This window comes from Mustela nigripes, chromosome 16 (genome assembly GCF_022355385.1).
Source record: "Mustela nigripes isolate SB6536 chromosome 16, MUSNIG.SB6536, whole genome shotgun sequence".
Lineage (NCBI taxonomy): Eukaryota > Metazoa > Chordata > Mammalia > Carnivora > Mustelidae > Mustela > Mustela nigripes.
The window spans coordinates 57941571-57952023 of record NC_081572.1 but is presented as its reverse complement, the minus strand read 5'-3'; the positions used below and the strand labels follow the sequence as shown (position 1 = coordinate 57952023).

General features: G+C 61.2%; 2 protein-coding genes across 4 annotated transcripts; both read left to right on the top strand.

Moving 5' to 3' along the window:
• Nucleotides 1-6: 6 nt before the first annotated feature.
• Nucleotides 7-6820, top strand: TNFSF12 (TNF superfamily member 12). Of its 3 annotated transcripts, none has more exons than XM_059380878.1 (7): nucleotides 7-203; nucleotides 364-411; nucleotides 933-1008; nucleotides 1664-1717; nucleotides 1802-1837; nucleotides 5755-5879; nucleotides 6079-6820. In XM_059380878.1, exons 1-7 carry the CDS (start codon nucleotides 45-47, stop codon nucleotides 6328-6330), a joined length of 750 nt encoding a protein of 249 aa, XP_059236861.1. In that variant the 5' UTR covers nucleotides 7-44; the 3' UTR covers nucleotides 6331-6820. The 3 variants fall into 3 exon arrangements, with proteins under 3 accessions (XP_059236861.1, XP_059236860.1, XP_059236862.1); XM_059380877.1 differs by having other exon boundaries at nucleotides 361-411; XM_059380879.1 differs by lacking the exon at nucleotides 1802-1837 and having other exon boundaries at nucleotides 361-411.
• A 603-nt stretch (nucleotides 6821-7423) lies between these two features.
• On the top strand, nucleotides 7424-10026 carry TNFSF13 (TNF superfamily member 13). The gene is made up of 6 exons (XM_059380876.1): nucleotides 7424-8257; nucleotides 8630-8714; nucleotides 8840-8887; nucleotides 9032-9150; nucleotides 9370-9508; nucleotides 9728-10026. The coding sequence occupies exons 1-6, from the start codon at nucleotides 8000-8002 to the stop codon at nucleotides 9835-9837; spliced, it is 759 nt and encodes a 252-aa protein (XP_059236859.1). The 5' UTR covers nucleotides 7424-7999; the 3' UTR covers nucleotides 9838-10026.
• Nucleotides 10027-10453: the final 427 nt, after the last annotated feature.

The window sequence follows — 10453 nt, the reverse complement described above, 5'->3', positions numbered from 1 at the left end:
GGGGGGGGGGGGGCGCGGCGAGGCAGGCACAGCCCCCCGCCCCCATGGCCGCCCGTCGGAGCCAGAGGCGGAGGGGGCGCCGGGGGGAGCCGGGCACCGCCCTGCTGGCGCCGCTCGCGCTGGGCCTGGGCCTGGCGCTGGCCTGCCTCGGCCTCCTGCTGGCCGCCGCCAGCCTGGGCAGCCGGGCACCGCCGCCCGCCCAGGTGAGGCCCCGCGGCGCAGCCCTCCCGCGGCCGGCCGGGAGCCGAGTCTGCGGCGCGGCGGACCGGGCCGGGTGGGCGGAGGGCACGGGGCCAGGAAGATGGGTGGAGGGTGCGATGTCAGGTGGAGAGGGACGGGGTGACGCTGCCTCCTTCCCAGCAGGAGCCTTCCCAGGGGGAGCTGGTGGCGGAGGAGGACCCGGACCCGCCGGTGAGTGGCAGTGGGTGCCGGGCGCGCGCGGTGGGGCGTGGGGAGTGTGCGCGAGCCCGGGGCGCGGGATGTGCCCTCGCGGTGCCAGCTGCGTGTGTGCGGGGGTGTGCGCCGCCGTGCGGGCGTCGGGGACAGGAGGAGAGGGGGAGGGTGCCGCCGCGTGAAAGGGGTTTGTGTCACCTGAGTCCGCAGTGTTTATTGGCTGGGGGCGAGGTAGGGGTATGGGATGGGGGGAGCCTGTCGCGGAGGAGGGATGCTGGCGATGCCTGAGGGGTGTGCGCCCACCGTGCACGCCAACGGGGTGTGGGCGCCTTAGGGTCTATGCCAGGTCTGTGTGCTGGGGCGCTGGGGGCGCGGGGTGAAGGCTGGGGCCTGACCCCAGGACCCGGCTCCCCCAAGACTCCCGTGCCTGCCGCTGGCTGGTGGTGCCTCTCCCAACGGGGACCCCCTGTCGGCCTCGGTTTAGTCTCTTGGTGGCCTCCCGCAAGACCCGGGTTCAGTCCTGCCCTTAATGCCCCTAGGAACTGAATCCCCAGACAAAGGAAAGCCAGGATCCCGGGCCATTCCTGAAGAGGCTTGTTCGGCCTCGCAGAAGTGGTGAGCACCCCTTTCTTCCACCTTCAGGAGTAACCCTAGTGGCCAGTGGCTTCTGCACTCACTGCTTTTGTTCACACTAACAGTCCCATGGAGTGGGCAGAGCCAACACCATTCTCCTCACTTACGGTGGGGATTGGGAAACTGAGGCACAGATGGGGTGTTGGTGGGGGCAGAGGTCAGAGTCCCGCAGCTGATGGTTCTCTCTGAAGCCCCTCCCATCCCATGGACTGAGTCTCACTTACCTTATGCTGGATGTGAAGGAGGGGCTGGCCCAGGATTAGGAGGACCCCTAGGGTCCTGATGGAGACAAGGTTGGGGAGGTAGAGGCGGGGTCCCAGGAAGCAAAGAGACTCGTGAATGGAATGACCAGGTGAGCCTGTGTCCAGGTTTGCGTGGGGCTGTCCCGGCTGCTGACGGTTATCTCCCTGATATTACTAATTGCAACCGTTTTGCTCTCAGAAACAACCCAGTTTGGGTGATAAACAATGCAGTTGGTCTCCTTATGGAGGGAGGTATGGCCTGAGGCTCTGAGGCCAGGAGCCTGGACAAGAATAAGGATGCGGGGGCTCTGAGAGCAAGGCAGGACTGGGAAGTGTCTCCGGAGCCCAGAGTCAGGGCGTGCTATATTCCGCATCTCTCCTCCCTTAATTCTCAGCACCTAAAGGCCGGAAAACGCGGGGTCGCAGAGCAGTGGCCGCACACTATGAAGGTGGGTGATGGGTGAGATATACCCAGGGAGCTGGGGCAGTAGAGGGACAGGGCAGGTCTAACAGCACTTTCCCATGCCTTTCAGTTCACCCACGACCGGGACAGGACGGCGCACAGGCCGGTGAGACCCCATTCCCACCCCTGACCCCCACAGCACTGGCCTCCTGGCAGAGCCGCCCCTCAGAACCTTTCGCTTCCTAGTGCCCTCCCTGCCTTCAGCCTGGGAGCCCCAGAAGCCAGTTTGAGAAAATCTGCAGGGCTTGCTTCTCTCAGTTCCCAGACCTGGTCTCTGCCTTGATCCAGGCATGAGGACCCAGGGCTCCCCACACCCAGCCACCAGCCCTCATGCTTGTGCAGGAAACACATCTGATTCTTACCTCTTCTTCCCAGACTCATGCCCTGCCATGGATTCTGTGCGTCCTCACACTCTGACCATTTTTCTTAGAATGTTTCTACTGGGCTCCTTTTCCATCCCTGCCCCACCTCCCATCTCAACACCGTGACCTCAGAACCTCAAACCCAGTCTCTAGCCCCTTCCCCGTCCCTTTGCTCTGTCCCCCACTATGTTGTCCAGCTAAGGTTCTGCAAACTCACTGTCCTTATTCCATTGCTTCTCTGCCTGCCTGCATTCTCTCTGTGGTCTGGTCTCAGCCCCTTTTCCCTGCACACACTGTGCCCTCACCTGAAATGTCCTTCCGTGGGACAGGCCATGAGGCAAGACGGGAGGCTGGCTTGGTCTAGGGCCCTGGCAGTCGAGACAGAGCCAAGTAGATGGATTCCGCGTGTGGCTAGAAGGTTGGGCTCACTTATGGGTTGGATGTGCAGGGGAAGGGAGGGAATTAAAAGTGACTTCTAGATTTTTAACTTGGGCATCCTTGGGCATAATGATGCCATTTATGGAGGGAAGAAATAGGTTGGGAGGTATGTGGATTAAGAATGGGATTTCAGATCTCCTACTGAACAAATGGAGAAGTGATAATAAATGAGTGAGCTCCGTGGACAGATGGCTGGACAGAGTCAGCTGGCTGAGGCTGGGTCGGGACCCACGGCCATCCGGGTGCTGTTCAGACCTCCAGGGTTGGATGAGGCACTGGGGGGAAGAGGGACCCCAAGAGTGAGGCCCTGGGGCTCCAAGGCATCCCGGAGCGGAGTAGAAGAGGAGAGCCCAGCGGAGACGGGAAGAAAGCCGGGGAGGACAGTGTCCTGTGATCTGCGAGAAGATGTGGTCTCACCAGCGAGGGTGTGGCTGTCTGCACCGAATGCTGCTGACGGGTCACATGATTTGACTGTGGGGGTTTGGTAACCTTAAAAGGCAGCTGGTGACCTTGGCCAAGCCTGTTTCAGTGGTGCAGTTAGGATAGAAGCCAGTGTGGTTGGGGTGAGGAGGAATGGGAAAGAGGAATTGGAGACAGGGACAGCCCTTTCCAGAAGTTTCTCTGTGATGAGCGGAACAATGGGCCGGTGGTTGGAGGGAAATGTGGATGGAGGAAAAATAGGGATCTTAGCTAACATTTACTGAATGTCGCATTCATCTAGACCTCCCAACAGTCCTAAAAGGAAGATACTCTGATCAGCTCCGTTTTAAAGACGCAAGTTACTTAACCTGCCCAAGGCCATGACCATACTCGGTGGGTCCAGGATTTGAAGGTCCCTAGAATGTACTTGTGTGTGGACCTGCCCATGCTTGGCGCAGGGGTGGGTAGGTGGGACCTGTACGTCGATGTCCAGGAAGGAGGCAAGGGGTGAGTTCCAGAACGAAGGGAGAGACGCAACACCCGTCATCACGAGAGGGTCAGTGGAGAATGTGAGCACAGGTCTGTTTTGGGCTCTGATCAGGAGGAGGTGCGGGGGCCCTTGTCTGATGACTTCTGGATCCTTCAGAGAATGAGGAAGATGGGCAGAGATGCGAGGAGAAGGGGTACAAAGTCCCTGCCTCCATGAGTGCTAGAGCAGGGTCAGAGGGCAAGTACAGGAAGGCTGCGGGGCAGTAAAGAATGTGCGTTTGGGGTCTGTGATTGTGACATGGAGGGACACGGCGGTCCCAGGCACATCATGCCCTTCAGCCTCCACCAGCCTTTCCTTCAGCTGCTTCCACAGTGGGGAGTGTCCTCCCTCTTTCCCCTGCTCTGCACGCCCCAGGCCAGCCCTCCTGCCCTCCAGATGAGTCGAGTAACCCGGACATTCATTCCTCTGCTGCCTGAACACACACGTGCCGGGAGCCTGCTGTTTAAAGGACGGGGCTCGGGGCCCGCAGGCACCACCACCCAGACCTCGTCTCAAACAGTGACCATCTGGGAGAGGAGACGAGCCTGTACATTTGGCAATTACAGTACACTGTGACAAGGACAAGAAGGAGAGCAGCCAGAAATGTGTGGTGGCCTAGAGGAAGAAAACTCTATGGTGGAGTCAGGGCCTCCTTCCCCAAGAAGGGGGGGGGGCTCAAAGCACGAGTGTAAGGTAGACAAGGGCTCAAGGACCTTCTGGGAAGAGGGACCCACTGATGCCAAAGCCCTGAGCTGGGGGAGAACAGGGAGCCAGGCCACAGAGTGAGTCTGGAAGTCATTCTGAGGTCACGGCAGGCAGAGGCAGGCTGCCATCTGCGTTTTAGAAACCTCACTGTGCAGTCCTGTGTAGGAGCCAGCAAAAAGGTGCAGGGGGTAGTCCGCTGAGGAGGGAGGCTGAGAAGAATCCCAGCGGGAATGGCAGTGGCTGGGCCGGGGAGGGAGACGGGGTCCCCCCCTGCCATGCAGGTGGCAGAACTTGTAGGAAGACTTGTAGGGACTCAGATGGGTGGGGATGAGGAAGGGCTGGGGAAGGCAGCTGCCCAGGAGAGCGGCAGTGGATCCTGCAAAAAGCCAGAGGCATGGGCCCCGTCGGCCAACTCCCTCTGGCCTCCCACCAATGTTTGCGGGGCGCCCACTCAGAGGAGTCCCGGCACTGCGTGCCACGCCACAGTGGTGAATGAGACCGTGGTCGGACCCCACACTTGCACCTGCGTAAATAACCCGGATGATTGCCGGTGTTGGGGACAGGTGTGAAGGAAACAGGGTGGCCAGGGGAAGACAGGAGAGGAGGGCTGGGACTGGCCGCTTCGAATTGGGGGGCCAGGGAATGAAGGGCTGTCGGCGGGGTTGGGATCTCCATATCTGCAGGGGTGTGGGGGGCAGGCCAAGTGAGGGCAGGAAGACAGCGGGACTCCTGTGATAGACCAAGGGGGACCCAGGAAGCCACCTGAGCTCCTGGCCATTGTCTTGTTACTCATCTTCTTGGCCATGACCTGAGCTCTGGGTTGTTTCATTTTTCGCTATGGTTTTATCAAGCTACACCTTACGTACAGTTCACCCGCTTCGAGGGTGCCATTCGGTGATGTCTAGACTTTAGTTCACACAGCTGCAGACATCAGCACAAGACACCCTGTGCCTGTTAGCCAGCACCCCTGTTTCTCCCAGCACCGCCCCCCAGCTCTAAGAAACCACCGACCTACTTTGTCTTTAGGTATTCACCTGGAAATTTCCTAGGAATCTTACAACGTGTGGTCCTTTGGGGACTGGCGTCTTTCACTTAGCACAATGCTTTTGGTTTGCCCACCAGGAAGCGGTTTTCTTTTTTACGGCTGCATAATATCCTAGTGTGGGGCTGTCCCACCGTTTCCTTGTCTGCGCATCGCTCAGCGGACATTTGGGTACCATTTTTTTATATTTAATGCTCGTAATCCCAGCCCCGTCTGATTTGAGGACGGTATGCGGACGTTCTTAAAAGAGGCGGACAGCAGAGGCACAAAATATCAAAGCCCCCAGCACTTCTCCTTCCATCTGGCTCTTGTCCCTGGACGGGGCGAGTGACACCTTGCTTCTCAAGCTGCCCTGGTCGCAGACACCGGTAAACGTCTCACGTCTTCACGCACTTGCTCGGGCACCACGGGCTCCCCAGCCTCGCGCCAGCTCTTCATCCCCTGGGTAAAGGGGGGCCCCGAGTCTTTGGTCCTCACCGGGTGCCTGGGATCCTGAGGAAGTCCTGATCTCTGATCACCCCCTGCAGGTGTGGACGGGACCGTGAGCGGCTGGGAGGAGGCCAGAATCAACAGCTCCAACCCGCTGCGCTATGACCGCCAGAGCGGGGAGTTCCTCGTGGTGCGGGCCGGGCTGTATTACCTGTACTGCCAGGTAAGCCCCACCCGAGGCCGCAGAGCCCCTGGGACGGGGGGGGGGGGGGGGGGGGGGGGGGGGGGGGGGGGGGGGGGGGGGGGCCGCCAGAGGAGGTGGTGGGTCAGGGCTGGGACCATTGGGCTCCCCGGGGGGCTTGCAGGAAACCGAGCCTTGGCCAGCGAGGGCTTGGACTCTGCCTCCTGCGCCCGGCCGGCAGGTGCACTTCGACGAGGGGAAGGCGGTCTACCTGAAGCTGGACTTGCTGGTGGATGAGGCGCTGGCCCTGCGCTGCCTGGAGGAGTTCTCGGCTACAGCCGCCAGCTCCCTGGGGCCCCAGCTCCGCCTCTGCCAGGTGTCTGGGCTGCTGCCTCTGCGGCCCGGGTCCTCCTTGCGGATCCGCACCCTCCCCTGGGCCCATCTCAAGGCCGCCCCCTTCCTCACCTACTTTGGACTCTTCCAGGTGCACTGAGGGGCCCTGGTGGGGCCCCCACCGTGGCTCTCAGTGCCCCCCTCCACTGATCCCCCCCGCCCCCCTACCTACCCGCCCTCTGCGGGCTGCTTGGACTTGCTCATTTCCTTTCCGCCCCACATAGAGATCCCCTCCTCCTCTGACAGCCCCCCCACCCCCACCCCCGACCTCACTAGCTCCTGAATCCCTGGTCATTCAATACCCCCATGTATCTCCTGACTCCCTGCCCTGGCCACAGCCGCCCCTGGACACTGTGTCTACTCTACTCTGGGTGAGGATGGGTCCCCAACCCCCACCCCCAACTTCAGGCACTAATTGCGGCTGGACAGGAGGGAGCCCGGGGACTAGGCCGGGAATTCCCAAACGCAAGGGCTGAGAGCAAGACAAGCTCCTTCCCTGATAATTCCCTGTGGATTTTTAAAAACAGATATTATTTTTATTATTATTGTGACAAAATGTGCATAAGTGGATATTAAAGACAATAAACCACGGTCTCTCTCTTCCTTGGGGCTTAGGGGGCATTTCTCAGGGTGGCGGAGGGCCCCAGGAAGGGGGTGCGGGCATCCCAGAGTGGGGTGCGGGACGGCTGGCATGCTGGGGCAACGTATGGGTTCGGGAGTGGGGACCAGCCTGCTTCTGACCCCTGAGGCATGAGCAGAGAGTGGAAAGGCAAAGTGCCAGGAAAAAAATCAATGTCTGCCCAAGGTCCAGCAGAAGCTGCCTCATTTACCTAGGAGGCGGGCTTCCTCCTGTGGGTAATCCCTGGCCGGGAGGAGGGAGGAGCAGGGCCCTTCCTCTTGGCAGCCTTGGGATGTTAAGCGGGTGCTGGCACAAGCCCTGGCTGGGATGTGGGGTGGGAGCAGGCCCGAAAGGGAGCTCAGGGTCAGGAAGCAGGACGCCGGGGCCCGGGAACATGCGAACCTGGGCCCCTGGGTCCAGGAGAGGAATCTGACAGTGGTAGGGTGCTTGGGGCTGTCTCCCTCTCTCTGTGACCAGGCCCCTTATGTAAGAGCTCTTCTCGGGAAACAGGAAGTTCTCCTTGCCAAGTTCAGCACAGGGAGTAGTGCCGGCCTCATTCCAACACACCCGGCCTGGCCTTAACCCCAGAACTCAGCCAGTTTCTTGCTTCTGCGACCCTAGTTCTCCTTCCCATCTACCCCCTGTCCCTCCTTTTCCACCTCGTCATTCCCAGAGGTCTTCCCTCTGGCTGAGTTGGAGGGTCTTCGCCCCCTCACCCCGGACCCCCGAGACTGCCCAGCTTGCCTCTCCATCCCTGCTCTTGGCACCATGGCCCGGAGCCAGCCACCCTTCCCTCCCCCACTGCTGGGGCCGTCCCAGGGTTCCTGAGCTCGGCCGCTCCTTCTGGGTGTCACTGGCAGTCCTGTCCTTCCTAGTGAGACTGGCACCAAGTTTTCCCGAGGCTGGAGGAGGGGGTGTGTGTGTGTGTCGGTCCGGAGGGGGCGTCCTGAGACACCACCGGCCCCACGGCGGGGTTCCAGGAGCGCCAACAGTGCCCCTTACTGGCTCTCCTCCTCCTTTTTTTATTCTCAAGTTCCTTTTTACTTCTCCCTTGCGTAACACTCTTCTTCCCTTCTGTACCCCCACCCTCCCCACCACCTCCCGGCCACCCCACTCCAGAGGCCGCAGCCTCCGGCGGGGTCCCCGGCTCATGCCAGCCTCATCTCCTTCCTTGCTAGCCCCCAAAGGGCCCCCGGGAGACATGGGGGGCTCGGCCAGAGAGCCAGCACTCTCAGTCGCCCTCTGGTTGAGTTGGGGGGCAGCTCTGGGGGCCGTGGCTTGTGCCGTGGCTCTGCTGACCCAACAAACAGAGCTGCAAAGTCTAAGGAGAGAGGTGGCGCGGTTGCAGAGGGCCGGAGGGCCTTCCGAGAAGGAGGAGGGGCATCCGTGGCTGAGCCTCCGGGAGCAGGTGAGTGAGGGGAGCAGGGGGCGGTGAGAAGAGGACGGGTGCCAGGGCCAACTCGGGGCCTCCTGGGTCTAGCTCTGCGGTCTGTAAAGTTTTGAGGAGGTGCAAGAGAGGGTCCCAGGTTTGGAGGTCAAGGCAGCAGCCATTCCAGGAAAGGAAATTGTTAAAGATTAATACTTCTCGTACCTACCAGATCCTGGAGGACAGCCAGCACCAAGAATCAGGTCGCTGGGGAAAAGTGCATGAGTGATGTGTGGCACTCCTGGGGCTTGGTTGGTGGGGGTAGGGGGAGAGCGTGGCAGGAGTGGCTGGGAGGAAAAGCTGTCACGGGACCCTTGCTTCTTAGCCTAACCCTGACCCTCTTTCCATGAGTAGAGCCCCAACGCCCTGGAAGCCTGGGAGAATGGGGAGAGATCCCGGAGGAAGAGAGCAGCGCTCATGCATAAGCATAAGCAGAAGAGTGAGGAGGCCTCCGGGGTGGGGTGGGGCAGGGGTGGGGGTATCAAGCCGCAGAGGGATCTGGAGCCAAGGCAAGAGGGGAAGGGACAGGTGGGCACCGCTTAGCTCTCCTCCTCCTCTCCCCAGAGAAGCACTCCGTTCTGCACCTGGTTCCCATCAACATCACCTCCAAGGGTGAGCACTAACTTTAAATAATGGCTCAGGGGGAGGGCCAAGGTCAGGGAGCTTTGGGGCTGGCAGCCGGCCCCAAGCGAATTCAGAGGTGAAAAGTCTCTGAGAATGCCCAGACGTCCTGATGGCCACACTCCTCACCTCCAGAGGACTCCGACGTGACAGAGGTGATGTGGCAACCGGCCCTTAAGCGTGGGAGAGGTCTGGAGGCCCAAGGATATGTTGTGCGAGTCTGGGACGCTGGAGTTTATCTGCTGTACAGTCAGGTAATCCCACAGATACCCCAAGCCATGTCTGGGGGCCGAGATGTCTGTTCTCCCAGCGGGGTGGATGCCCTGGTACTGAAACGCTCCCAACGCCGCTGTTCGTACCAAACTTAAGAGACCCTCCCTCCTTCCTTGGCTCCCTCGTCCGGGCTCCGGAGGCCTCCCAGCCCTGAGCCAGGCTTTCTCACTTCCTTCAGCTTCTCCTCCATTCCTGGTCAGGTCCTGTTCCATGATGTGACTTTCACCATGGGTCAGGTGGTGTCTCGGGAGGGCCAGGGAAGGCAGGAGACTCTCTTCCGATGTGTCCGAAGCATGCCCTCCAACCCGGACTGGGCCTACAACAGCTGCTACAGCGCAGGTGAGAGCCCCGTGGGCAGCGAGGGCGGGTGTGAGAACAGCAGGGTATCTCTGACCCCTGGGGAGGGGCGGGGACAGGCGGAAGCCTGGGCGGACAGGTGGATCTGGGGGAGGGATGCAGGCCAGGAAGCAGGAGGAAGGCCGAGCCGAGGAGGGAGGGGAGGCGGGGGAGAATCTGCGGACCGGGCTCCACGAGTGTGAATCCTCTCCCGTGTCTCAGGTGTCTTCCATCTGCACCAAGGGGATGCTCTGAGTGTCACAATACCCCGGGGAAGGGCAAAGCTCAGCCTGTCTCCGCACGGAACCTTCCTGGGGCTTGTGAAACTGTGATTACAATACGGACGGTGGTTTTGAGCTCGGAAGATGACGGTGGGCGCGAACTGGAGACAGCCGAGAGAGAATAGGGGCAGCGGCCTCTCCTGGGTTTGACGGTCACCGATCTCCGCCCCCTCCTCTTCCTGTCCCACCCCCAACCCGTAGACTTTGATTCCGTGGCTATTAAAGAGGTGTGATACCGTGCTTTTGTTCGCCGTGCAGCCCCACACTCCCGCGGGCAGGGGGCCGTGCCGGCCTCGGGCAGCCTCCCGCGGGGCCCGCTGGACCGCTTCCAGCACAGCACCCCCACCTAGCGGCCGCTCGGGAGAACCGGCCCGCGCCGGCACGATCTGCGGCGCCTCCCTCCGCTCGCGGACTCGCGGTTCCCCGTGCCACACCCCCTCTGTGCCACCCGCTGCCTCCTCGCTCCGCCGAGAGCCTCGCTCCCACTTCTCTCCCCAGCAACTGGGCCCTCGGTTCCCAGCACTGTCTCGGGGGGTGTATTTTGCAGCCGTCCGCAGGGGTACCCTTTGCGGCCACGTTACTGCTCGGGCGCCAGGTTCCGCCCTTCCTGCTCGCCCTCCGAGCTGGGACGGTGTCCGCGAAGCCTTGGGTAAACCGTGCGCCCCAC